Raw genomic sequence first — 26,843 nt, 5'->3', positions numbered from 1 at the left:
CATAGTAATCAATGTCATACAGAATATTGGTTCACAACTCCAGTTTGGAGAAATTCAATGCTTGAATCAAGGAAAGGAACATAAGTTTATTCACAGAGAGAAATGCACATCAAATTGTAAGCTGACTGCATTTTTAACATACGGTACTAATTAAAGTCTGGCCCTTTGGCTAAGAAGGGAAGAGGGAGAAGAAGAGTGATATTGATTGGGGATTTTATAGATAGGTGAAGAGATAGGAAGTTCTGTGAACAAGATCAAGGCTCCTGGAAGGCATGTTGCCACCCAGGTGCCAGGGTCAGAGATGTCTCTGATCAAGGCCACAGCATTCTCAAGCGGGATGGTAAGCAGCCAGATGCCATGGTCCATGTTGGCACCAATGATGTAGAGAGGAAGGAAACTGAAAATCAGGACCTCAAAGGTAGTAATTTTGGGGGTAATGCCTGTGCCACACATCAGTGAGGGCAGGAATAAGATGTTGTGGCAGATGAATGATTGGCTGAAGAGCTTTGGAAAATAAATTTGGAGCAAATGAATTAACGATAAGATTCAGGAATAGACATAGGTCTTCCAGCCCATCAAGTCCGCTTCACCATTCCACCACGAGCTGATCCATTCTCCCACTCAACCCTACTCCCCTGGCTTCTCCCCATAACCTGACTATTCAGATACCTATCAATCTCTACCTTAAATACACCCAACGGCCTGGCCTCCACAGCCGCCTGTGGCAGAAAATTGCAGGGGTTCACCACTCTCTGGCTAAAGAAATTCCTCCACATCTCTTTTCTTTTTAAAATATTTTTATTCATTTGATAGTGAAAAATATTACATGTATATATTGGTTAGATATTAATTAATTATATAGCTTTTATATAATGCAATACAGAATATGTCACATATTAATTATACATTGTCTTATATAATGCTCAAAAAATTGAAATATCCTTATGAGAATTTCACCTCATATTCTAATATTGTGATACACATTGTGAATATCTAAATTGATCCATCTCTTCTAGTTGTAGAAAAAAAACAAAAATAAGAACATAATAAAAATTTAATCATTTTAAAAGGGTGCCCCGTCTTTTCAATGGGTGCCCTTCAATCCTGAAGTTGTGGCCTGATGTCTTACACTCCTTTATCGGGAAACAACCTTTCTGCATCTATTTGCCCAGGACTTTCAATATTCAAAATGCTTCTACGGGGTTCCCCCCCCCACCCCATTCTTCTGAACCCCAAGGAGTACAGTCCAAGAAACATTGCTCATTAGCTAATCCCTTCATTCAGGAATCATTTTTGTGAATCTTCTCTGAACCCTCTTCAATGCCCACACATGGTTTCTTAAATAAGGAGCCCCATACTGTGCCCCATATTGCAGGTGAGGCCTCACCAGTGCCTTATAAAGCCTCAACATCACATCCCTGCTCTTATATCCTATTCCTTTAGATATGAATACCAACACTGCATTCACCTTCTTCATCAGCGACTCAGCCTGAGGGTTAACCTTTAGGGTTCCCTGCACAAGCACTCCCAAGTCCATTTATAGCTCTGATTTATAATTTTCTCCCCATCTAAATATTAGTCGGGCCTTTTATTCCTTCTACCAAAGTGCATGACCAGACACTTTCCAACATTGGATTTCATTTGCCACTTCTCTGCCCATTTTCATAATCTATCCAAGTCTCTCACAGAGAAAGGTACTGTTGACGCAATGCTATTACAGCACACTATCAGTCGGGACCGGGGTTTGAATCCTGCGCTGTCAGGAAGGAGTTTGTACGTTCTCCTCGTGTCTGTGTGGGTTTCCTCTGGGTGCTCCGATTTCCTCCCACCGATCATTGGGCAGCACGGTCTTGTGGGCTGAAAGGGCCTGCTATTGTGCTCTATGTCCAAATTTAAAATTTAATATATTGATTAAAAAATGTTCAGAACATTTGCATGGCGCTCTACACAAGAATATTTCATTGAAGCAGGAAAAGGTTGGTAATATAAAGAACCATGGTGTACAAAGGATGTAGAAAATGTAGTTAAGAAAAAAAGAAGAGCTTATGCGAGGTTTAAGATAGGAACTGAGAGAGCTCCAGAGAATTGTAACATTGTTAAGAGAGCTTGAAAAAGGACTCAGGAAAGCAAGGAGAGACCATGTGAAAACCTTAGGCAAGCAGGATGAAAGAAAACCCTAATGAATTCTACAAGTATGTGAAGAACAAGACTCAAAGTTGTATGAGGATGAGGGATGATAGTGGAAACATGTTCATAGAGTCCGAGGAGGTAGCACAGGCCCTTCGAGAATACTTTACTTCAGTATTTGGCAATAGTAAGGATGACTGAAAGCAGAGTGAAATACTTGATCATATTGGCATTAATAAAGAGAATGGGTTAGAATGCTTTCTCCAAGGGTAGGAGGAGCAAACGCCAGAAAAGAACTGTACAAAGTGAAGAGAGGAAAGTTTAAGGAGAGCAACATTAGGGTTATGTTTTTTAACATAGTCATGGGTACCCAGAACGCATAGCCAGGAGTGGCGGTACCCAGAATGCATAGCCAGGAGTGGCGGTACCCAGAATGCATAGCCAGGAGTGGCGGTACCCAGAATGCATAGCCAGGAGTGGCGGTACCCAGAATGCATAGCCAGGAGTGGCGGTACCCAGAATGCATAGCCAGGAGTGGTGGTACCCAGAAGGCATAGCCAGGAGTGGTGGTACCCAGAAGGCATAGCCAGGAGTGGTGGTACCCAGAAGGCAGAGCCAGGAGTGGTGGTACCCAAAAGGCATAACCAGGAGTGGTGGTACCCAGAAGGCATAGCCAGGAGTGGCGGTACCCAGAATGCATAGCCAGGAGGGGTGGTACCCAGAATGCATAGCCAGGAGTGGCGGTACCCAGAAGGAATAGCCAGGAGTGGCGGTACCCAGAATGCATAGCCAGGAGTGGCGGTACCCAGAATGCATAGCCAGGAGTGGTGGTACCCAGAAGGCATAGCCAGGAGTGGCGGTACCCAGAATGCATAGCCAGGAGTGGCGGTACCCAGAATGCATAGCCAGGAGTGGCGGTACCCAGAAGGCAGAGCCAGGAGTGGTGGTACCCAGAAGGCATAGCCAGGAGTGGTGGTCCCCAAAAGGCATAGCCAGGAGGGGTGGTACCCAGAATGCATAGCCAGGAGGGGTGGTGGAGGCTAGAACAATGGCGGGATTTAAGAGGCTCATGGATGAAAGAAAAATAGAGGGTTATGAGGTAGGGAGGGTTGAGTTTTCTTTTGGTAGGTGTATATAGGTTGACACAAAATTGTGAACTGAAGAGCCTGTACTGTGCGGTTATGTTGTATGTCTCTGTAACTAAGAGCAGGGCGCCCCAGAACAGATCCCTATGGAACACTATTAGACACTCGCCTCCAGGCAGAATATGTTCCTCCTATTACTACCCTTTGTTTTCTGTAGACAAGGCAATTCAGAATCCAAGCAGCCAATGTTTCTTGTATCTCTTGACTTTCCGAATGGGTCTACTGTGGGGGAACCTTGTCAAATGCTTTACTAAAATCCATCTACACCACTTCCCCTGCCTTATCGTTAATATCACTTGTTACCTCCTTGAAATGCAATTAGGTTCATGAGGCACGGCCTTGCCTCGCACAAAGACACACTGACGACCCCTATATAAATGCTCATAAATCATCACTGTCTGGTCTCCCTTAAACAATCAGACTACGTTGGCCATTCTCCAACCGTCCTGTACCTCTCCTGTGACCAGGGAAGACACAAAGATCACCAATGCTCTAGTCATCTCTTCCCTCATTTCCTGCAATAACCTAGGGTATTTACAGGGGACTTACCAATCCAAATATTTGGATAGTTAGTTGAGGTTAAGAAAGAGGAAGATGCTCCAGCACATTAGCCTATTCTGCACTGATCTCATAGTCACCAAGTCCCTCTCCCTAGAGAATAATGGAGCAAAGCATTAATTAAGGACTCCCCTACCTCTTCTGCCTCCAGGTATATGATTCTCCCCCCCCCCACCGCCCCAATTATCCTGAATAGGTTCTACCCTTAGTTTCATCGTTCTTTTGTTCTTCATATCCGTGTACAACACCTTTAGGCTTTCCTTGATCCCATTTGCCAATTTCTTCTCATGCTCCCTTCCAGCTCTCCCAAGTTCTTTTTTTACTGCTTCTTCCTGGCTGCCATACAATTATCACGACCCCTTCCTGACTTCTGTTTCCTAAACCTTCCTTCTTTCTCCTGACTCACTGTTCCACCTATCTTGTCAACCATGGTTACTTTACCCTACATTGTCCTTTGGGACAAACCTATCCAGATCTCCACCCAAGAGGTTCCTACATGTGCATTTCCCTGAGAAGACCTGTTCCAAATTTATTCGCCAAAGTTCCTGCCTTATCCCACAGCAATTAGCCCTTCCCTATGAACACTTTATCATTTTGTTTACCCCTATCCTTGTCCATAGCCATGCTAAAGGTCAGCAAGTTGTGGTCACTGTCTCCAGAATACTCGCTCACTAAGAGGTCTGTCACCTGATCAAGTTTATTACCCAGTAGTACAATTAGAAAGGCCTCTTCTCTAGTTGATTTGTCCACAAACCTTGTCGAGACCTGACAAATTCTACCCCATCTGAATCTTTTGCACTAAATTATTGAAAAGAGTCAGCAGGTAAGTTGTGGAGTGTTGTTTTTCTGATTGGAGGCCTTAGGCCAGTGATGTGCCACAAGGTCAGAACTCTTATTTTTGTCTTTATTACTGATTTGAATGACAGTGTAGTTAACATGATTAGTAAATTTTCAACTGACACCAAAACTGGTGGTGTTGTGCACAGTGTGGAAGGACATTTAAATTCACAAAAGGATCTGGATCAATCGGAAAAGTTGGCCAAGGTGTGCCAAATGGAATTTAACTCTGAAAAGTATGAGTTGTTGCACCTTGGCAGGTCACTGGAGACCCGAAGGCACTAGTGTATAATTCTTTGAAAATTGCAACTCAGTCATACAACATGGCAAGGGTGGCATTTGGCATGCTACCCTTCAAAAGTTGTGACCTCAATATTCAAGTGTACAATTAAAATGCAATTGCTCAGCTAAAGGAAGGAATCAAGTTGGAAAGGCTGCACAGGAGGTTCAAAAGCATAAAATGGGACTAGAGGGTATGAGTTATAGAGAGAGGGTCTTTTCTTTTCACCTTGAGCGTAGGCAACACATGCACGGTTGGCTCAGCCTCAGCAGCGACAATGTCAGCCAGGCCGGCATGTCCACCAGTACACATGCGCCATGGAGCATGGTATGCATATGCGCTCGGCCCCGGCAGAACAGCGGTTGGAGCCAGGGACAGCACACCACCCAAAGGAGCATGCACAGAGGTTATGCACATGTGTCGGCAGTTGGAAAACAGAAGAAGGGCAAGTTAGGGGTTGACAAAATCTATTGAACATCTCACTATCATTTAAGTATCATTTGAACATCATTTAGGCCTCATTAACTTTAATACGTATGTTCTGTTGTTAATAATCTACTAGATAGAATATCAGTAAAGAAGGTTACTATTTTTTGAGCAGCTTCGTAATAATTTTGAAAATTAGGTAATTGTAAACCTCCCAAAGCATATTTCCAAGTCAATTTATGCAGCGTTAATCTAGCTAATTTTCCTTTCCATATAAATTGTCATACTATCTTATTCAAATCCTGAAAAAAAGATTTTGAAAGTTAACAAGGAATCGACTGAAAAAGATATTGAATACGTGGAAAAACAATAATCTTGATACAATTTACTCGACCTTTTAATGACAAAGGACGATCTTTCCATTTAATCAAATCAGCCTAAATCTTTCTCATTAATGGTACATAATTTAATTTATACAATGATTGAGTTTTTACATCAATACTTAACCAAATACTTAACTTTGTCAGTCCAACGCAATCTAGTAATTTCCTACACTGATTGTAATTTGCATCTGAAATTGGTAATATTTCACTTTTGTCCCAGTTCACCTTATATCCAGACAATGCTCCATATTGTTCTAAACATTTTTGCAAATGAATTAAAGATTGTTCCGGATGTGTTAAATATATCAAAACATCATCTGCAAACAAATTTATCTTATATTCATCATCAAATATCCTTATTCCTCTAATATTCTCATTCTGCCATATCGCTTGAGGTAAAGGTTTGATGACCAACGCAAATAGAGCTGGCGACAAAGGACAACCTTGACGAGTTGAATGTGATAATTTAAATAATGGAGAGGTTTGACCATTTGTCGCCACCCTAGCAACTGGATTATTATATAATGCCTTAAAGATAAGGTCCAAATTTAAACTTCTCCATTACTTTAAATAAAAAATTCCACTCCACCCTGTCAAATGCTTTCTTCCGCATCAAGTGTGCCTACCATTGGTAGGTTGGGTTGCTGACGAGATGCATTGATCAATAGAATCACTCTAAGAATATTGTCAGAGGCATACGTATTCTTAATAAAACCCGTCTGATCCAAATGTACTAATTGAGCCAAATATTTACCAAGTCTATTTGCCAATAACTTCACTATTATTTTATAGTCCATGTTCAATAAAGAAATTGGCTGATATGAAGCTACATTCAAAGGATCTGTCTTTTTTTAATATTACCGTTATTATTAAAATTTATTAATCGCATGTTGGATTATTTCAGAGTCTTATCCGCATCATTTTACATTACAGATATATAATGTACCGATTGTAAAACATTTGTTAGAGATTTGGAACAAAAGCAACTTTATTCTAGGTACGAAAGGTAAAATATCAATTCAAACTCCATTATATCAAAATAAATTGATCCCCTTTTTGTTGAATAATAGATTTTTAAAGGAAGGGCAGATTAAAGGTATAAACGTGTTGGAGGATTGTCTTGAAGAAGGTCAATTCTTTCTTTTAATCAACTTAGGGTAAAATTTAGAATTTCAGCGAATTCTTTATTTGTCTGTTATCCAGTTAGAGCATTAGTGAAAGATAATTTTGGAAGAGAAATGAAAATTCCGAAGTTAACGAAATTTGAATCATTCACTTCTCATTCATTAAATAAGGGTTTTATTTCAGATACATATACATTGTTGCAAGACTATGGATAAAGTAAACTTAGATAAATCTAGGATTAAATGAGAGAATGATTTAATTTGTGATATTAATCAGGTCAATTGGGAGATTATGTGCCATGATGGAGTGACTAAATTGCTCAATATAAGATATAGTATGGGTAATTATAATTTTTTACATCAGTTGTATCTGACCCCTGAGAAATTGAAGAAATATGGATTTAGTAATTCGGAGTTGTGCTTTATATGTGGACATTGTATAGGAACATTTTTACATTCAGTTAGGTTTTCTGATAGGGTTCAACCATTTTGTCAAAAAAATTTAAGGGAATTTCTTCAAAAACTGTTTAAAACTAAATTTTTATGAGATCCATTTTTGTTGGGTTATATTGTCCCATTTAATGATCTGGGGTTGGATAAGTTTCAGATCAATTTTCTTCACTTAGCGTTGGCTGTAGTGGCATAAATGTGGGGTGATTCCTTGGAAGGATGACATAGAAGTGGATATAGCTCGTTGGCATAATGAGTTGAGATCTTGTATTTATATGGAAAAAATAACATAATTTATATGATAATTTTGTTTTCCGGATGTGGTCGCTTTACTTGAAATGTATGGGGTTGGTAATATCTTAAATTATTGTATGTTTTTTATTTTTTTTATATGCTCCCCTTGCAGGGCTTGCTGAGGGTGGGGGTGGGTGGGTTGGGGTTATTTGTAATTCTGTTTTGATTTTTAATTTAGGTAAAGTATTTTGAAATAGTTTAAATAAAGTTTGAAAAACAAGTTGCAATTTTTTTGTTAACAATAAGATTTAAATACACCTTAACTTGTATTGGAAATGATTGAAAATGTCTGGCAGACAAACTCCTACAGCCTCCAAGTGATTATATAAGTGAATAGGAAGGAAGTCACTACACTGAGGATGATCTCTCAGGATTTATAAATTATAAGGACCACAGTGGGATATAGAAGGAGCTTCCCAGGTGGTAATGACAGGAACTTTAGTTTGCTCAAAGAAATATTACATGGATGAAAGGGACTTGGAAGGGCATAGGCCAAATGTTGGCAAGTCCAACTAAAGCAGGGGCACAGACAAGCCAGGCCTGCGTTTCATGCTGCAAGACTATGAATAAAGTGAAAGCTCACAGTCTTTACCCTCAAGTAGATGATTCTAAAACCACAGGCCATAAGTTTCAGGTGAGAGGAGAGAGATTTGACAACCTGATGGGCAATATTTTCACTCAGTGTTGTCCATAGGTGGAACAAGCCAGCAGAGGAAACTGTGGAAGCGGGTACAATAACAAAATTTGGAAAAATTTATGGATACAATGCGGAAAAATAATCTTGCCGAGGATACCAACTTGTTCAACCTGAATGAGTTGGGCCAAAGAGTCTGCTTCGTGCTGTATAACTTTGACTCGTGGTGCCTTTCCTCTCATTGTATCACCTGCACTTCTCTATGTATATAATAAGCATTTCATCTATTAATTAGTCCCTGGGAACAATTAAAAGAATCCACCGTATAAAATGAAATGACAAAGGGTGGGAAGGGGGGAGGGAGGGATGGAGGGGAAAAAAAAGAAAATGTCACTGTAGATATTTAAAAAGATACATCTGTAAATATTTTGGTTGATATGGTTCATAGTGCGATCAATAAAGAATGAAATGACAAAACAAGTGCATTGTCATACATCACTTTTGTAGAGTTTAATTATATTGATGTGTCTTGGAATTCATCATCAACCACAAATTTGCTTTGCATTATGACGACATAAATGTCACTGAGAGAGTTCTGGATTTTGTATTTACCATTTGAGAAGGATTTTGAGTTGTAAATACAGAAGTGCCACAGATGGAGGTATGTGATCAGTTGTGAATGATGAAGAGCATCATTGCACAAGGACAGCTAATTGAAATCTACTTTTCTTAGACTGAAGTCTTGCCTCAACAGCAACACAATGAAAACAACAAAATTGTGTCGTTGAGTGTCATGTTTCTGTATCAACATTCTGCATGAAAATGTCAGTGACATATTGAGCAAGTTTGCAAATGACACCAAATTTGATGTAGCAAACAGTGATGAAGGTTGTCTAAGGTTAGAACAGGATCTCGATCAACTGAAAAAGTGAGTAAAATAATGGCAGACGAAGTTAACTCAGACAAATGCATGTGATGCATTTTGGAAAGTAAACCAGGCAGAATGGCAGGACCCTCCCCCTCTTCCTCCCCCCCCCACCAAGAAATTTTATAGAACAAAGATACATAAGGGTACAAGTGCATAATTTCCTCATAGTGGTGGAACAGGTAGATACGGTAGTGAAGGCAGCGAATGGCACTCTTGCCTTCGTTGGCCATGGCACTGAGCACAGGATTTGGGACTTCATGCCACAGCTGAATGAGACTGCACTTGAAGTATTGTGTGCAGTTTTGATTGCCCAGCTCTAGGAAGGATGACATTAACCTGGAAAAGATGCATAAAAGATACACAAGAACGTTGTTAGGGCTGAGGATTCAACTTGCAAGGAAAGATTGGACAAACTGGAATTGAGGGGCACATACAGGGTGGATGATCAGTCTTTAACCCAAGATCGGAGAATTGAAAACTAGAGGGGAAAAGTTTATGGTGGGAGGGAAAAGATTAAAAGAGGAAAAGAAAAAAGGTAAAGGTTCCATTATTGTCACGTTATACTACATTTAGAATGTAACATAAATGAAATTCTTCAACTTTTATCTACCGTAAGGCAGAGAGAAAATCGCCACTTTGTCCTGTGCCCCTCACAGAAACCTACAGGAACTGGTGCTCCTAGGCAGTCTCCCCTCCAAGTTCCGACCAAGCTTGTGCCTCCTTCGTTCCAAAATCAGACAATCTCATGCATATTCAGGATATTAGGAGCTGAAGGCCACCTTTTCTACACAGAAATGGTGGCTATAAGAAACAAGCTGCTCGAGGAATCAATCGAGACAGTATAATCAGGATGCTCAAAATACATTTAGTTTTAGTACCCAGATGGGAAGCTCATTTTTTGGTGATGTTTCTTTTTAATTCAATTAAAAGTATACTATTGGTGGACGCTTTCAACTTTTCTATATAAAGTACATGTTCAGCTCTAGCAACATTTTGGTGCCTATGTACATTATACAATATGCTTAACAATAAACAATTATTAGAGGGACGTGGGCCAAATATAAGTGAATCGGGCAGGTTTGGATGGGCACCTTCGTTGGCATGGATAGATTATGCTGAAGGGCTTGTTTCCATGCTGTACAAATCTTAACCAAAATGGGGAAAAATATATTTTTTAATACACACCAGATAACCAAGAGATTTCAAGATGATTTTCAATGGAGAACAAAACCTTACCATTGAACAAAAGAACCCAAAATATTCTTGCACAAAACTAAACAGGCCAAGTAATTTAATGAAAGGAATATCTTGACTAAAGGAATTTGTACCCATTTTTAAGCAAGCATCAGTATACAACCACAGCAAGTATTCTAACTCGTCAGGAAATAAAATTGAGATGTTCCAATTGCTGCCCTCTCCCCCCCTCCCATTGTTGGCCCATTTTGGATATGGTACACACATTTGCCACACTTCTCCACTTATTTCATGCCCTGCTCGAATTATGCAGGACAACTGAAATGGTGCATTCTTTACCTAGTGTGGAAGTTGACTGCTTCTGCGGAGAAGGCTGAGTCTGGATTATCAGACAGGGTTGCACAGGTCTCTGAGGACTCCCAGAATATGTAGGACCTGATACCAGAGGGGAACCATGCAACTCTAAGGATGGAAAAACAAGAATTCAGAACGGAGCATCTCATTCACCTAGCCCAGAAAAAATCATCCCAAATAGATGGATAAGAATTTTGAATCCCAAAATAAAGCTGATTTAGATTCGGTCGTCTTGATTTGGGCAAGCACAGCAAGGAGGCCAATACAAGGTAGAGAAGATCCCTGCAGGAGCAGATGGAGCTGGGAAGAGATTTAACCATGGGCAACTCCCAAGAGAAGTTATAGATGAGTAAACACAAAATCCATACTTCAAGAGAGTTGCTAAACTAGTGGAAGGCCCCTGTCAGCTACCTACGAGATCCATGTCCATCTATATGGATTACCTTTTATCGGGCTTGCCTTCCACGAGCGTTTAAAAATATACCATTATATTAATCCATCCATGACAGATAGCCAACCCAACCTGGAATCCTGGTCAAAAATTGATATTCCTTCACAAGCTGGTTAATTTGAGCAGGCAACCTGGAGATTAACCAGCATTCGATGAAGTTTGGAAATCCTTTTTAACTGGTCAGTTGTGGAATAAGAATGCATTGATTCAACACATGCTGTGGAAATCCTTTTTAACTGGTCAGTTGTGGAATAATAATGCATTGATTCAACACATGCTGTATGTGTCTGTGTGATAAGTACAAAAATTCTCTTTCTGCTTACCTTGCTGTATTTGTTGATGCTGAGTGTAGCTTGGAGGATGTTGTGGATATTGGATGTAACCTGAAGGGCTCTGGGGAGCGTATGGACTGGGGACAGGACTGTTCTGTTGAGTCATGTATCTGTTGGTAGAACTTGACTGAGGTGGTGCAAACCGACTGTAGACAAATAGAAAACATTGTTTACCCAAATTCTCACATTTATGCTGTTCATCCACAACAAACTGTTGTGAAATCAAATAGCAAGTGATTTTGTCATCTTAAAACAATAACCACATGAAGTTACAACCAGTTCAAAGTTCACTGCTCAGTGTTGAATTATTAGCCATAATTTCTTCGACCACTTTCGCACTGCCTGTTCACTGCAGCAACCTTCTACCAGATGTTCGAGAACCAGGAATCATATATTCACTGTCTCTGGAATGGTAGAAAGGAAGTCCAGAGCTTTCCACAGGAAACTGGAAATCTCTGGGGATATAGAGATCGATCATTTTTTTCTACAAATAGCCAATACTCGACTCCATGACCAAAAGATCTTTATTTGTATCCCAATCATTTTATTGCTTTACAACACATCTGTATTTCCAGTCCCAATCTTAACACTGAGTGATTTGAAAGACTATTTCAGGCTCAACTACTATCACAACTTCTGCAGACAGTATTCCCCAAGATGTCCGATACCTATAATTTGGTACACAGAGGATACATATCAGTCTCTTTCATGGGAAGCATTGTGTTGCTTGTTTAAAAACCCTTTCTACCCAAAGATAGCTGCTACATTTTCACAAATTACACGCCATTTATTAACTAATCCTAATTTTTTTCACACAAGGCTTCTTAAAATCAAAAAACAAAAATATAGTTTGATTTTACTATAAACCAACCAAAAAAAACAGGAAGAAGCTGGGAGCCGGAGGCACTGAACTTCAAGCCTATTCTTCTGTTCATAGTGGAACAGGACAGCACAGGAATAAACCTGTCAACCCATACATTTGCGTTGAACATGATGCCCAATTATATCAAACTTTGCTGCTTGCACTTGACGTGTGCCCTTTAATTCCCTGCATATCGATGTCATATTTAGGGTTCTACTTCCATCACCACTTCTGGCAACGCACTCCAAAATAACTTGTCCTGTTCATCTTTAATTCTCCCCCCCCCCCCCACCTTAAATGCGTATCCTCTAGTGTGTGCCATGGCCATTATTACCCGAACATAAAGATACTGACTGGTGACCCGATCAATGCCGTTCAATTTTATCAACCCATCAGGACACCCAACTCCAATAATGAACTTTTTTCAAGCAGCTGCAAGCCTATTCCATAAACTTCAACTTCAATCACCGGGGTCCTGTGAGGGAGTTGAGTTTATAAAATGCCTTTTAAAGTCTAAATAACTAACATAAACAGAAATGCATCTGATCACCTCTCCAAAAATATCCAATTTTGTCAGGGATGAGTAACATTCCAAATCCCTACTCAGCTTCATGATCAACTGAAACATCTCCAAGTTCAGTCACTTCATGCTTAATTATACACAATGTTCCCTTCTCTCACTTTTGCTAAAGAGCAGGGATGTATGGAGTTTTCAAATTTAACCAAATGTTCCTGAACAGAGAACTTTGTAGAGGTTCCAGTCAGGTCATGTGTATTGCTCTCATTAAGTAACCCTTACGAATCCCAAAACTTGAATACTCTTAATTACTGAATTTAGTCTCCTTCCACTTAGTAATTACTCCGAAAATTTTAAAATCCATGTAATTTCAGATGAATATTCCTCAAAAATTTCAACAAATTGTATCAGCAAATTTCCTTTAAATTTCAAATGGGATTAGATACAAGAACAACATTTTTAACAGGCATTTACCCAGGACCATGAAAAGCGGAGAACGGATGAATCTGGATCACATGCAGGCAGTTGGGATTAATTTATCTGGCATCATGGATGACATAGACATTACGGGCCAAAGGGTCTGTTTGTGTGCTATACTGTTCTGTGTAACACGTTTTGGGAATGTAACTATTGCCCAGCAATAGGAAATGCCTTCAACAGCAGCTTTACAGGATGTTTCTGAAAGACATTAAGTGGGTTTTCCAAGGCATGATTATTAAAAAAGCTTTTTCTTGATGTGGACAATGTTAGAAAGGCTTACGTCGATAAATGTGCAGAGCACAAACACTTGACAGTGAGTGAAGAGTGGTCAGAATCAAAGAGACAAATAGGGCTGTGGGAAGTGAGGGTAGCCGGGATACAGTGGGAAATCGAGTATGTGCACATCTCCGATTCCTGGTTAAAAACTTGCATTTGGTTTCAGAGCCAAATAATGTCCTAATTATGATGGATATGAGATTGGTTCAATCAATGTAATTTAGTACGAGTAAAGGAGGTCAAAAATAGTTTCCACAGAACCCCTGCTCTGTGACTTTAGAAACGACCTTGAAAAAGCAGAGGGGTGGGTCAGTCAGTTTGGAGAGGGGTGGGTCAGTCAGTTTGGAGAGGGGTGGATCAGTCAGTTTGGAGAGGGGTGGGTCAGTCAGTTTGGAGTTGGGTGGGTCAGTCAGTTTGTAGAGGGGTGGGTCAGTCAGTTTGGAGAGGGGTGGGTCAGTGTTTGTAGAGGGGTGGGTCAGTCAGTTTGGAGAGGGGTGGGTCAGTCAGTTTGGAGAGGGGTGGGTCAGTCAGTTTGGAGAGGGGTGGGTCAGTCAGTTTGTAGAGGGGTGGGTCAGTCAGTTTGGAGAGGGGTGGGATAGTCAGTTTGGAGAAGGGTGGGTCAGTGTTTGTAGAGGGGTGGCTCAGTCAGTTTGTAGAGGGGTGGGTCAGTCAGTTTGTAGAGGGGTGGGTCAGTCAGTTTGTAGAGGGGTGGGTCAGTCAGTTTGTAGAGGGGTGGGTCAGTCAGTTTGGAGAGGGGTGGCTCAGTCAGTTTGGAGAGGGGTGGCTCAGTCAGTTTGGAGAGGGGTGGGTCAGTCAGTTTGGAGAGGGTGGGTCAGTCAGTTTGGAGAGGGGTGGGTCAGTCAGTTTGGAGAGGGGTGGGTCAGTCAGTTTGGAGAGGGGTGGGTCAGTCAGTTTGGAGAGGGGTGGGTCAGTCAGTTTGGAGAGGGGTGGGTCAGTCAGTTTGGAGAGGGTGGGTCAGTCAGTTTGGAGAGGGGTGGGTCAGTCAGTTTGCAGAGGGGTGGGTCAGTGTTTGTAGAGGGGTGGGTCAGTGTTTGTAGAGGGGTGGGTCAGTCAGTTTGGAGAGGGGTGGGTCAGTCAGTTTGGAGAGGGGTGGGTCAGTCAGTTTGTAGAGGGGTGGGTCAGTCAGTTTGTAGAGGGGTGGGTCAGTCAGTTTGGAGAGGGGTGGGTCAGTCAGTTTGGAGAGGGGTGGGTCAGTCAGTTTGGAGAGGGGTGGGTCAGTCAGTTTGGAGAGGGGTGGGTCAGTCAGTTTGTAGAGGGGTGGGTCAGTCAGTTTGGAGGGGAGTGGGTCAGTCAGTTTGGAGAGTGGTGGGTCAGTCAGTTTGGAGAGGGGTGGGTCAGTCAGTTTGGATAGGGGTGGGTCAGTCAGTTTGCAGAGGAGTGGGTCAGTCAGTTTGCAGAGGGGTGGGTCAGTCAGTTTGCAGAGGGGTGGGTCAGTCAGTTTGTAGAGGGGTGGGTCAGTCAGTTTGGAGAGGGGTGGGTCAGTCAGTTTGCAGAGGGGTGGGTCAGTCAGTTTGCAGAGGGGTGGGTCAGTCAGTTTGGAGAGGGGTGGGTCAGTCAGTTTGCAGAGGGGTGGGTCAGTCAGTTTGTAGAGGGGTGGGTAGTCAGTTTGGAGAGGGGTGGGTCAGTCAGTTTGCAGAGGGGTGGGTCAGTCAGTTTGGAGAGGGGTGGGTCAGTCTGTTTGGAGAGGGGTGGGTCAGTCAGTTTGCAGAGGGGTGGGTCAGTCAGTTTGCAGAGGGGTGGGTCAGTCAGTTTGCAGAGGGGTGGGTCAGTCAGTTTGGAGAGGGGTGGGTCAGTCAGTTTGGAGAGGGGTGGTCAGTCAGTTTGGAGAGGGGTGGGTCAGTCAGTTTGGAGAGGGGTGGGTCAGTCAGTTTGGAGAGGGGTGGGTCAGTGTTTGTAGAGGGGTGGGTCAGTCAGTTTGGAGAGGGGTGGGTCAGTCAGTTTGGAGAGGGGTGGGTCAGTCAGTTTGCAGAGGGGTGGGTCAGTCAGTTTGTAGAGGGGTGGGTAGTCAGTTTGGAGAGGGGTGGGTCAGTCAGTTTGCAGAGGGGTGGGTCAGTCAGTTTGGAGAGGGGTGGGTCAGTCTGTTTGGAGAGGGGTGGGTCAGTCAGTTTGCAGAGGGGTGGGTCAGTCAGTTTGCAGAGGGGTGGGTCAGTCAGTTTGCAGAGGGGTGGGTCAGTCAGTTTGGAGAGGGGTGGGTCAGTCAGTTTGGAGAGGGGTGGGTCAGTCAGTTTGGAGAGGGGTGGGTCAGTCAGTTTGGAGAGGGGTGGGTCAGTCAGTTTGGAGAGGGGTGGGTCAGTCAGTTTGGAGAGGGGTGGGTCAGTCAGTTTGGAGAGGGGTGGCTCAGTCAGTTTGGAGAGGGGTGGCTCAGTCAGTTTGGAGAGGTGTGGCTCAGTCAGTTTGGAGAGGGGTGGCTCAGTCAGTTTGGAGAGGGGTGGGTCAGTCAGTTTGGAGAGGGGTGGGTCAGTCAATTTGGAGAGGGGTGGGTCAGTGTTTGTAGAGGGGTGGGTCAGTCAGTTTGGAGAGGGGTGGGTCAGTCAGTTTGGAGAGGAGTGGGTCAGTCAGTTTGGAGAGGGGTGGGTCAGTCAGTTTGGAGAGGGGTGGGTCAGTCAGTTTGGAGAGGGGTGGGTCAGTCAGTTTGGAGAGGGGTGGGTCAGTCAGTTTGGAGAGGGGTGGGTCAGTCAGTTTGGAGAGGGGTGGGTCAGTCAGTTTGGAGAGGGGTGGGTCAGTCAGTTTGGAGAGGGGTGGGTCAGTCAGTTTGGAGAGGGGTGGGTCAGTCAGTTTGGAGAGGGGTGGGTCAGTCAGTTTGGAGAGGGGTGGGTCAGTCAGTTTGGAGAGGGGTGGGTCAGTCAGTTTGGAGAGGGGTGGCTCAGTCAGTTTGGAGAGGGTGGCTCAGTCAGTTTGGAGAGGGGTGGCTCAGTCAGTTTGGAGAGGGGTGGGTCAGTCAGTTTGGAGAGGGGTGGGTCAGTCAGTTTGGAGAGGGGTGGGTCAGTCAGTTTGCAGAGGGGTGGGTCAGTCAGTTTGCAGAGGGGTGGGTCAGTCAGTTTGGAGAGGGGTAGGTCAGTCAGTTTGGAGAGGGGTGGGTCAGTGTTTGTAGAGGGGTGGGTCAGTCAGTTTGTAGAGGGGTGGGTCAGTCAGTTTGTAGAGGGGTGGGTCAGTCAGTTTGTAGAGGGGTGGGTCAGTCAGTTTATAGAGGGGTGGGTCAGTCAGTTTGTAGAGGGGTGGGTCAGTCAGTTTGTAGAGGGGTGGGTCAGTCAGTTTGTAGAGGGTGGGTCAGTCAGTTTGTAGAAGGGGTGGGTCAGTAAGTTTGTAGATGATACAATGGTTGGAGGTGTTGTGGATAGTGTTGAAGGCTCTTTCTCTAGTACAAAAACAGGTAGGCGTCTGATTAAAAAGATGGGGCAAGAAGAGGAGAAAGGAAGGGCAGGGGAGGAGCACAAGCAATAAGTGGATACAGGCAAGAGGCAGATGTGAAAAAAGCTGAGAATTGTTTGAAAGGGAGGGTAGTTCTCGGATATGAAGAAAGGAAAAGGAAGGGGCGGGGAGCTCGAGGAAAAGATATAAAGAGAGAGATGGGAAGGGTTTAACAGAAATTGTTGAAGTCGATATTAATGCTGTCTTATTGGGGAGTGTCCAGATAGAATCCAAGCTCCTCCAATTTATGGGTAACCTTGGTTTGGCAGTGCACAAGGGTATGGATAGAAATGCCAATGTAGATGAAAATGGTGTGTGGAATTAAAATGGCTGGCCACTGGGATAACCTTGCTATTACAGAAGAGCAATGGTGCTCAACAAAACAATATCCAAGTCTGCTCCCAGTCTCCCTGATGTAGAGACCACATCGGGAGCACTGGATGCAGTGGATAACCCTTGCAAATTTGCATGAGTTACTTCATCTGAAAGGACTGTTAGGGGCCATAAATAGTGGTGAAAGAGGAAATGTGGACGGGAGGGTAAGATTTCTTGTGGTCATTGGGGAAGGTATTAAGGGGTGATTAGTGGGAAAGGATGAGTAGATGTAGTAGTCCCAGTGGGCACAGTTTTTGCAGAAAGCAGAGGGGAGAAGCAGATTTGTCTGGCAGTGGGGATCATGGGGTAGGTGATGGAAGTTGCAGAGGATAACAAAATGATGGTGGTGTGATAGGTGAGAACAAGGGGAAAGCTGTCCTTGCCTTCCATCCCCGACCACCATTGTGACCAAAATCCTTAGGGAAATCTGGAGATCACTCAAGTCAGGAAGCTGCATACTTGATCAGACTCCTCATGCAGCTTCCAATAGGTGAGATGGCAAAACGATAACTAACCGCAGCAAAATGAAAATGTAGAATGCACATGATCAGAACACAAGAAGCCATAAAGTAAGCTGAAAAAAGAAGCAGGAATTTTACATTTTCTTATGATCTGAAATTAAGATGGGTGATTTTAAGACATATTGGCAACAGGAGCAGTTTAATCCAGACCATGTGAAGTGTTGCACTTAATGTCACATATAAGGGAACAGTATACAGTAAATGGTAGGACTCAAAAGCAGAGATGTACACAAGGATCCGGAGTTTCAGGTCCACAGGTGCTTAAAAGTAACTACACAAGAAGATAGAGTGGTAAAGAGGCATAGAGAATGCTAGCCTTCACTGGGCAGGGCAGTGAGTGGGAAAAGGAAGAACGCTGAAGCCATATAAAATTTAGTTAGGCCACACTTGGTATATTGTATGCAATTGTGGTTACCCCATTACATAAAGGATGTTGAGGCTTTTGAAAGGAGAGGTTTAGCAGGATGTTGCCTGAATTAGTGGCCAGGAGCTACAAGGAGAGGTTGGACAAACAAGGAGGAGGGAGAACTGATAGATGTTTATAAATTATAAACTTTAGCAAAGCAATGAACAAATACAGGAGCAGAAAAAATAGAAAGTGTTGAATTGGGAAAAGGCTAATTATGCTGGGATTGGGAAGGAACTTGTTAACGTACATTGGGAACAGTGGTTCTCTGGGAAATGCACAGCAGAAATGTGGAAACTATTTAAGGAACATCTGCACATGGTTTGGGACAAGTTTGTCTGTAAGAGACAGAGAAAAGATGGTAAACTAAAGGAGCTAAGAGAGGTGGCACAATTCATCAAGAATAATAAGGAAAACACAAAGGTTTTGAGAGCAAGTCAGGAATAGCTCATGAGAATTATATGGTAGCCAGGAAAGAAAAGGATTTAGGAGAGCAAGAAAGGGGCAAAAGAAGGCCTTGGCAAATGGGATCAAGGAAAACCCCCCAGGGCTTTCAACGCTAATGTAAGAATAGAAAGAGGATGAGTGAGATTAGGGCCATCTCATGATAAAGGGAGAACATGCCTGGAGACAGGAAAGTTAAGGGAGGTCCTAAGTGAAAACTTCAGTGTTCACTCGAGAGAGGGACCTTGGTGAATATGAGATCAGTGCAGAACAGGCTTCTGTGCTGAAGCACGAGGTTGAAAAAGAGGAAGTGCTAGATTAAAAACATTCCGATAGTGAGGTCCTCTCGGCCGGTCAAGATATACCACAAGTTACTACAGGAAGGGAAAGGGTGGCGAGGGCATTGACAATTATCTTTGTGTCCTCTCCAGGAAAGGAGATGTGCCAGAGAATTGGAGAATGGAAAATATAATCACATTTTTGAGAAAGGAAATTTGGAGATTCCTAGGAATTAACGATCAGTGGTGAGCACATTTTTGGAGAATATTCTTAAGGACAGGATTTACGAACTTTTGGAGACCCATAAAACACAACAGGACAGAAACTGGCCCATCTTGTCTGAGCCAAACTATTACTCTATTCTGCTTATTCCCATTGACCAGCATTGGATCATAGCCCTCCCTACCCTCCCATCTATCTACCTATCCAAGACCAGCATTGGATCATAGCCCTCCCTACCCTCCCATCTATCTACCTATCCAAGACCAGCATTGGATCATAGCCCTCCCTACCCTCCCATCTATCTACCTATCCAAGACCAGCATTGGATCATAGCCCTCCCTACCCTCCCATCTATCTACCTATCCAAGACCAGCATTGGATCATAGCCCTCCCTACCCTCCCATCTATCTACCTATCCAAGACCAGCATTGGATCATAGCCCTCCCTACCCTCCCATCTATCTACCTATCCAAGACCAGCATTGGATCATAGCCCTCCCTACCCTCCCATCTATCTACCTATCCAAGACCAGCATTGGATCATAGCCCTCCCTACCCTCCCATCTATCTACCTATCCAAGACCAGCATTGGATCATAGCCCTCCCTACCCTCCCATCTATCTACCTATCCAAGACCAGCATTGGATCATAGCCCTCCCTACCCTCCCATCTATCTACCTATCCAAGACCAGCATTGGATCATAGCCCTCCCTACCCTCCCATCTATCTACCTATCCAAGACCAGCATTGGATCATAGCCCTCCCTACCCTCCCATCTATCTACCTATCCAAGACCAGCATTGGATCATAGCCCTCCCTACCCTCCCATCTATCTACCTATCCAAGACCAGCATTGGATTATAGCCCTCCCTACCCTCCCATCTATCTACCTATCCAAGACCAGCATTGGATCATAGCCCTCCCTACCCTCCCATCTATCTACCTATCCAAGACCAGCATTGGATCATAGCCCTCCCTACTACCCTCCCATCTATCTACCTATCCAAGACCAGCATTGGATCATAGCCCTCCCTACCCTCCCATCTATCTACCTATCCAAGCATAGACAGGGAACATCGAAGTCTTGTCAGGGATAGTCAGCATAGCTTTGTGAGGGGTAGATCCTGCCTCACTGAGTTTTTCAAAGAGGTGATGAAGAAAATTGCTAAAGTAGATGTGGTGTATATGGATTTCAGAAAGTTGTATGACAAGATTCTCTGTGGTAGGCTTATTCAGAAAATCAGGAAGCATGTGATCCATAGAAGTTAAACAAGAAAATGTGCAGCTGCTGAGGTCAAATGCAATATACCCAAGTGCTGGAGAAATCCAGCAGGTCAACCTGCATCCATAGTATGTAAAAGGCACCAACATTTTGAGGCTATGCCCTTGGTCAGGAATCTGAAAAAACAGATCGACACCTGAATACAAAGGTGGGGGGAAGGGAAAGAACATGGGCTGACAGCTAAGAGGTAACAGGTAGATACGACTGGGAGGGTAGAAGAGATAGACCTGAGAAGTGATATGAGGAGAGGTCAAAGAACTAAGAAGGGTGGTGTTCCATTCAGAGGAAGGGAAAATGCATTCATCAGATGCCCTTTATCCACTACAGTTCGGCATTTAGCAAATCAATCCCTCACTCAAAGTAAAGCAGCAAACTTCAAGACCTGGCCCTCAATTCCCTGGGAGGGAATTAAAGCCCAACTGTGCAAGTGAATCCTGGATTTCCTCATCTCCAGACCCCACTCAGTGAGCACCTGAGGACTGCGTACTTAGCCCTCGTCCTACTCACTTTACACCACTGGCTATGTGGCTTGTAATGACAACACCAGCTACAAGTTTGCTGACAGTAGCGGGCTGTGTATAAAAGGAGTTACTGAGTCATACAAGAGGGAGATTGAAAACTTGGATGAATGATATACTCATGACAACCTCACACTCAATGTCACCAAAGCCAAGGAGGAGATAGTGGACTTTAGAACAGAAAACCAGATTTGTAGGATCCAGTGATCATTAGGGATCAGAGGTGAAGAGGGTGAGCAAATATAAATTCCGAGGAGTCACTATGCCCGAGGAGTCACTGGCCAGGCTGAAGAGGGCAGCAGGTGGTATCAGAGACCTGGACCCAACACACTAACTGCATTGTGAAGAAAGCACATTTAGTGCCTCGACCTCCTCATTAGTTTGCAGAATAACATTAGAAACCTTGGCAAACTTTTACAAATGTGTCCTGGGAAGTGTGCCGACCAGCTGCATCACAGCTTGGTATGGGGGCACCAATACCTCTGAGTGGAAAGCCCTACAAAAGGCCACGGACACAGTCCAGGACATCACAAACAAAACTCTGCCCACCGTCAAGAAAATGTACAGGGAACACTGCCATTGGAGAGCAGCAGCAATCGTCAAAGATCCACCCCACCCAGGACATGCTCTGTAATCATCGACGATTGCCATCAGGACAGAGGGAGAGGTGCCACAAAACTTGCCCCACTAAGCTCAGGCTCAGTAAGAGCTGCTACCCCTCCACCATCAGACGCTTAAACCACAAACTTGGAGTTGCATTTCAGGAATCTTACTTTGCACATGATCACTGAATGCTTTTTGTTCCAGTATTACAGTTAATTGATTTGCATCTTTCTTGGCTTACAATACTCTTTTGTACTATGCATCAACCATGCAGTGTACGGTTTGCTGATAGAGGTTCGGCCTACCCAGTAGTAGGAAAAGAAATCTCAGGGTTGTATGTGATGTCATGTACATACTCTGGAACCATAAATCTGAATTTTGAAAAGGGTGAGAGAGAGAGAGAGAGAGACAGAGAGAGAGAGAGAGAGAGAGAGAGAGAGAGAGAGAGAGGGGGGGGGAGAGGGAATTAAAGACAATGGATGTCAATATTAATGCCATCAGTTTTGAGATTGATGAGATGGAACATAAGATATTGTTCTTCCAACGTGTGGGTGGCCCCAATTTGGCAGCATATGAGGTCATGACAGACAGGTCAGTGTGGTATCGTGTGTGAAAATAAAATGGTTGGGAGCTGGCAGTGACAACAATCTCCCGTCTGCCTAGTCTTCCCAATGGATTTTGAGTTTCTTCAGTACTTCTGTACATTACATGGGATCCATGGAACCTGAGCTGCATCTATTCAAAACTGGCCAGGCTGAAGAGGGCAGCAGGTGGTATCAGAGAAAACGTATTACGACTGGAGGTCAGTGTTGAGTGGAGTTCTGCAGGGATCTATTCTGGGACCTCTATATTTTGTGATTTTTGTAATCAACTTGGATGAAGTGGAAGGATGAGTCAGTAACTTTACAGGTCTCACAGAAGTTGGAGATCCTGTGGCCCGTGTAGAAGGCTGTTGTAGGTTGCAACAGGATATGGATATATCTGGGCATCCAGGATGCAAACTTGGGCAGAGATGAGAGGTGGGGTTCAATTCAGATTAAGTGTAAAGTCATATACTTTGGAAGGTCAAACTTGAGCACGTGGTCAATAGTAGGATTCTGAACACAGTCTACAGCAGGGATGGCCAAACTGTGGCCCATGACCATCTTTAAGTAGCCCAATAGCACTGCCAGACCAACTGCAAAATCTCAGCACTCCCCCACAGGGTCCAACCGCCATCGGATCTGTACAGGCTTTCAAATGCCTGTTAAAGAAGCTGGCTGTGGTTGAAAACTGCTGGGCTTGATATTGTTTGGCCTGCGACTCCTTATATTTTTCCACATGTAGCCCACAATCAAATGTTTTGGCCTCCCCTGGTGTAAGGAATCAAAGGGTTCTTGGGGTTCAAGTCAACAGATGCCTCAAGTTGCCTTACGATTGATAGGCCAGAAAGGACCATAAGACATGGTCTTGAGGTCTTATCTACCCTGGCCTTCAGTATTAGAGATTGAGTTCAAGAGCCATGAGCAAATGTTTTATACAGTGTGGTAACAGATCCTTCCAGCCCATGAGTCTGTGCCACCCAAATATATCAATTAACCGACAAACCTTGTTCCATTTTGGAGGGTTAGGGCTACCAGATCTATAAAACTCTGGTTAGACTTTGGGTATTGCATTCATTTCCAACTGGTCACTCTCCAGCCAGATGGCATTAACATTAAGCCCTTTCGACCTGTCTTGTAAAATGGGGTTAACCAGGCAATTTGCCCAGTTAGCACCCCACTCAAAAGGCAGCATGAAAGGATCTGACATGGTTTGCAATGTCCAAAATCAACCAGGTCCCTGCCCTATCTTGGAAATAGTCAGGGAACCCATTAATACTCACCTGGGTCACGTCCTCCTGTGGCTTAAAAGCTAATATAGAAACTGGGGCAGAGGGGGTCTCCGTGATCAGTGGGGCAGAGGGGTCAGCTGCTGTGGCTGGGGGGGGAGGAGCAATTGACAGCTATTGACAGCTGGTGGGGGCGGATGGGGAGACAGTGATAGTTTGCATTGTATCATTGCGGGGGCAGGTTCCCCTTAAATCGCTGGGTTGATTTCCCCACCACCCCAGCTTGAAAGGTGCTGGGAGCACCGTCAACCCATTTAATGCACCTGGGCCCCAGGAAGGCTACCTTCCTGCTAAATTTGCTTGTCTTTTATTTCCCCTCCCCCTTTCCAGTTCTCCCCTCCCTTCCCCCTCTACCCACCCAGCCATCCCTGCTCCCTCTGATCACTGCGGTCCCCTTCCTCCCTTCTCCACTTATCATCTCCCGCCTTTGTCCCCGCCTGCTAGCATTCTCTCATACCTTGAGGAAGGGCTCAAGCCCAAAAAGTCAGTCCTGTATCTTTAACTTTGCTACATAAAGGACACTGTTTGACCTGCTGAGTTTCTCCAGCATCTTGGTTTTTACTTCATTTCTGGTCACCTCATTACAGGAAGATTGTGAAAGCTTTTGAGTGTGTGTAGTGGATGGTTACCAGGATCTTGCCTGGATCAGAGAAAATGTCTGATGAATCAAGTTTGTCCGAGCTAGGGATTCATCTCTTCAAAGTGAAAAGCTCAGCCAACCTGGCTTCATATGACAATCTCCAATGTGACAGATTTTGTTTTTAAAACACAGAATGGGGGATGGGCTGCAGGAATAGAAACTGGTGCAACAGTCGTCTTATCAAGAGATATACATGAATATGTAGTGAATAGAGAGATATTTAAAAGATACAAGCAGCAAAACTTTAGTTTAAAATGGACATCATTTTCAGCACGTATGTGGGCCAAAGGGCCTGTTCCTGCACTGTACCATTGTACTATAACCAGTGCAATATTGCAATTTAATGTAGGAGGGTGTTTGACATATTTAAGAAACTCTCAAAAAGATTACCAGTAAAAGAGATTTTGGACAAGTGGACAGTGATCTCTGTTACCAATGCAGTCTGATCAATGGCATTGGGTGCTCAGCAATCTAAAATTCATGTGCATAAGTTGAGGAAATTTCAACATGACAAATCTGGGTTTGCTGACAATAGAATAGCAGGTGGGAAGTGAGCCACGTCAAAGGGTTCTACACAGGTTACGCAAACATACGAAGAAAGGCAGCTGGACAATATTAGGGGTCACGGCTTGGTATTTTGGTAAGAGCAGAAACTTGTAAATATCCGTCATCAGAAAATGTGGTGCACTGGTGAGTGTCAATGCAAACAATAACAGATGTTCTGCTAGCTTTTTCTCCCCAAGGCTTTGAAATCCAAAAGTGAAGAAGCTGTGCTGAAATGTTACAGAACTTTGATGAAACAGCAATTGGTGTCCACAACCAAGGATATACAATTTCTTTCTCCAAGGAATAGCTACAGAACTGGCCTATACACATTGAATGCAAAAAATTAGGATCAACTCACTGAGATACCAGATTCTAAGAAGATAGCTGGTGGGAAGCTTTCTTCAGGGATGTATCTGCAGTATTAGGACTGTCTGCACTTGTGCTAAAACACTTCTTTCTAAACTTGGATAACCAAATATTTATTATCTATTTTTTGTAGTTATTATCTCCTTTTAATTTAGTTTTACTTTATAGTTGATTTTTTTTTAATTACCTGCAGCAAGTAAGAATTTTGTGTCTATGACATTCCTATGTAACTCGTCATCATTATGTGAAGCACATTTAAATCTTTGCTTGGCACACAAAGTGATTAGAAGACAGAAAAGCTGGACCTTTCTGGACTTGGAATTGGCTTGGCAGAAGGTGCCTGTGGATGAAACATTCTGCCTGGTGGTTGGTGACCAGTGACGTTCCACCAGCATCAGTTCTGCGAACCCTGCTCTTTGCAATTTTTATAAATGATTTGGATGAAGAAGCGGAGGGGTGGGTTAATAAGTTTGCAGATGATACCAAGGTTGGAGACATTTTTTTGTGAATAGTGCAGACGGTTGCCATCAGTCACAACAGGATATAGACAGGATACAGAGTTTAGCAGAAAAGTACAGTTGGAGTCAATCCAGGTGAGTGTGAAATGATGCACTTTGGAAGGTGAAGTATGGGTTAATGGCAGGATTCTTAATAGCATGGAGGAACAGAGGTATCTTGGGGTCCAAATCCACAGATCCATCAAGGTTGCTGCACAAGTTAATAGGGTGGTTTAGAAGGTGTATCATGCACTGGCCTTCATTAGTCAGGGGACTGAGTTCACAAGACATGAAGTAAATGCTGCAGCTCTAGAAGATCCTGGTTAGACCCCGGAGTATTGTGTTCAGTTCTGGTTGCCTCATTACAGCTTGTCGAGACTTTGGAGCATTTACAGAGGAGATTTACCAAGATGTTGCCTGAACTGGAGAATTTGTCATGTGAAGCAAGGTTAACAGGTTTTTCTCTTTGAAATGACATAGGATGAGAGGTGACTTAGAGGTAGATAAGATAATGAGGGATAGAGTGAACAGGAAGCACCTTTCCCCCAGGATGACAACAGTAAATACCAGAGGACATCTGTTTAAGGTGAATGGAGTAAAGTTTTGGAGAGTCATCAGAAGGAAGTGTTTTTAAGAGAATGATGGGTGCCTGGGATGCATTGTTGGGAGTAGTGTCGGAGGCTATTACAATAGGATATTTCAAAGATGTAAGAAATATTGAATGAAGGTTATGTGTGTGAAGTTGGGAAGGATTAGATTGTTGTGGAGTAGGTTTACATAGGTTGGGATAACATTGTGGGCCAAAGGACCTTTACTGTGCTGTAATGCTTTATCTTCTCCATTTAATCACAAGGGAAAGCAGGAATAAAACAGGCAATTACAAGGTGTGTGCCTAGAATTAATCTGCATTGGAAAGGCCAGGACTAAAGATAGTCAACGGGGTTTTGCCTGATCAATGTAATTAAACTGTTCAACAGTAACAAAATGCAATGAAGGGAGCGCAGTTCATGGAGTATACAAGAACTTCAGTAAGACTATGACGAGGTTCCACCAAGTAGATATGAAGGTTGGCATAATGGATTGGAAGCAGAGAGCTGTGGTGGTATTTGGTGATTGGGAACCTGTGAGCAGTGGTGCACCAGAGCTGTTTGTGTTGGGACCCACACTGTTTGTTATGTACAATCAGCAGGCAGA

At 43.5% G+C, this 26,843-nt stretch overlaps 1 protein-coding gene across 5 annotated transcripts in view; it reads right to left on the bottom strand.

The window, feature by feature from the left end:
• LOC138735925 (nipped-B-like protein) overlaps positions 1 to 26,843 on the bottom strand; it is a 1,086,099-nt gene that overhangs the window by 933,498 nt on the left and 125,758 nt on the right. For 4 of the 5 annotated variants that reach the window (XM_069884602.1, XM_069884605.1, XM_069884611.1 and 1 more), the window contains exons 6-7: positions 11,509 to 11,663; positions 10,720 to 10,842 (exon numbers count right to left, since the gene is read on the bottom strand). In XM_069884602.1, the coding sequence (XP_069740703.1) occupies positions 10,720 to 10,842; positions 11,509 to 11,663 (278 nt within the window). The remainder of the gene's footprint in view (positions 1 to 10,719; positions 10,843 to 11,508; positions 11,664 to 26,843) is intronic. The other variant, XM_069884608.1, reaches the window with a different exon arrangement.

Source organism: Narcine bancroftii, chromosome 1 (genome assembly GCF_036971445.1).
Source record: "Narcine bancroftii isolate sNarBan1 chromosome 1, sNarBan1.hap1, whole genome shotgun sequence".
NCBI classification, from domain to species: Eukaryota; Metazoa; Chordata; class Chondrichthyes; order Torpediniformes; family Narcinidae; genus Narcine; species Narcine bancroftii.
This window is presented reverse-complemented; position numbering and strand designations above follow the sequence as displayed.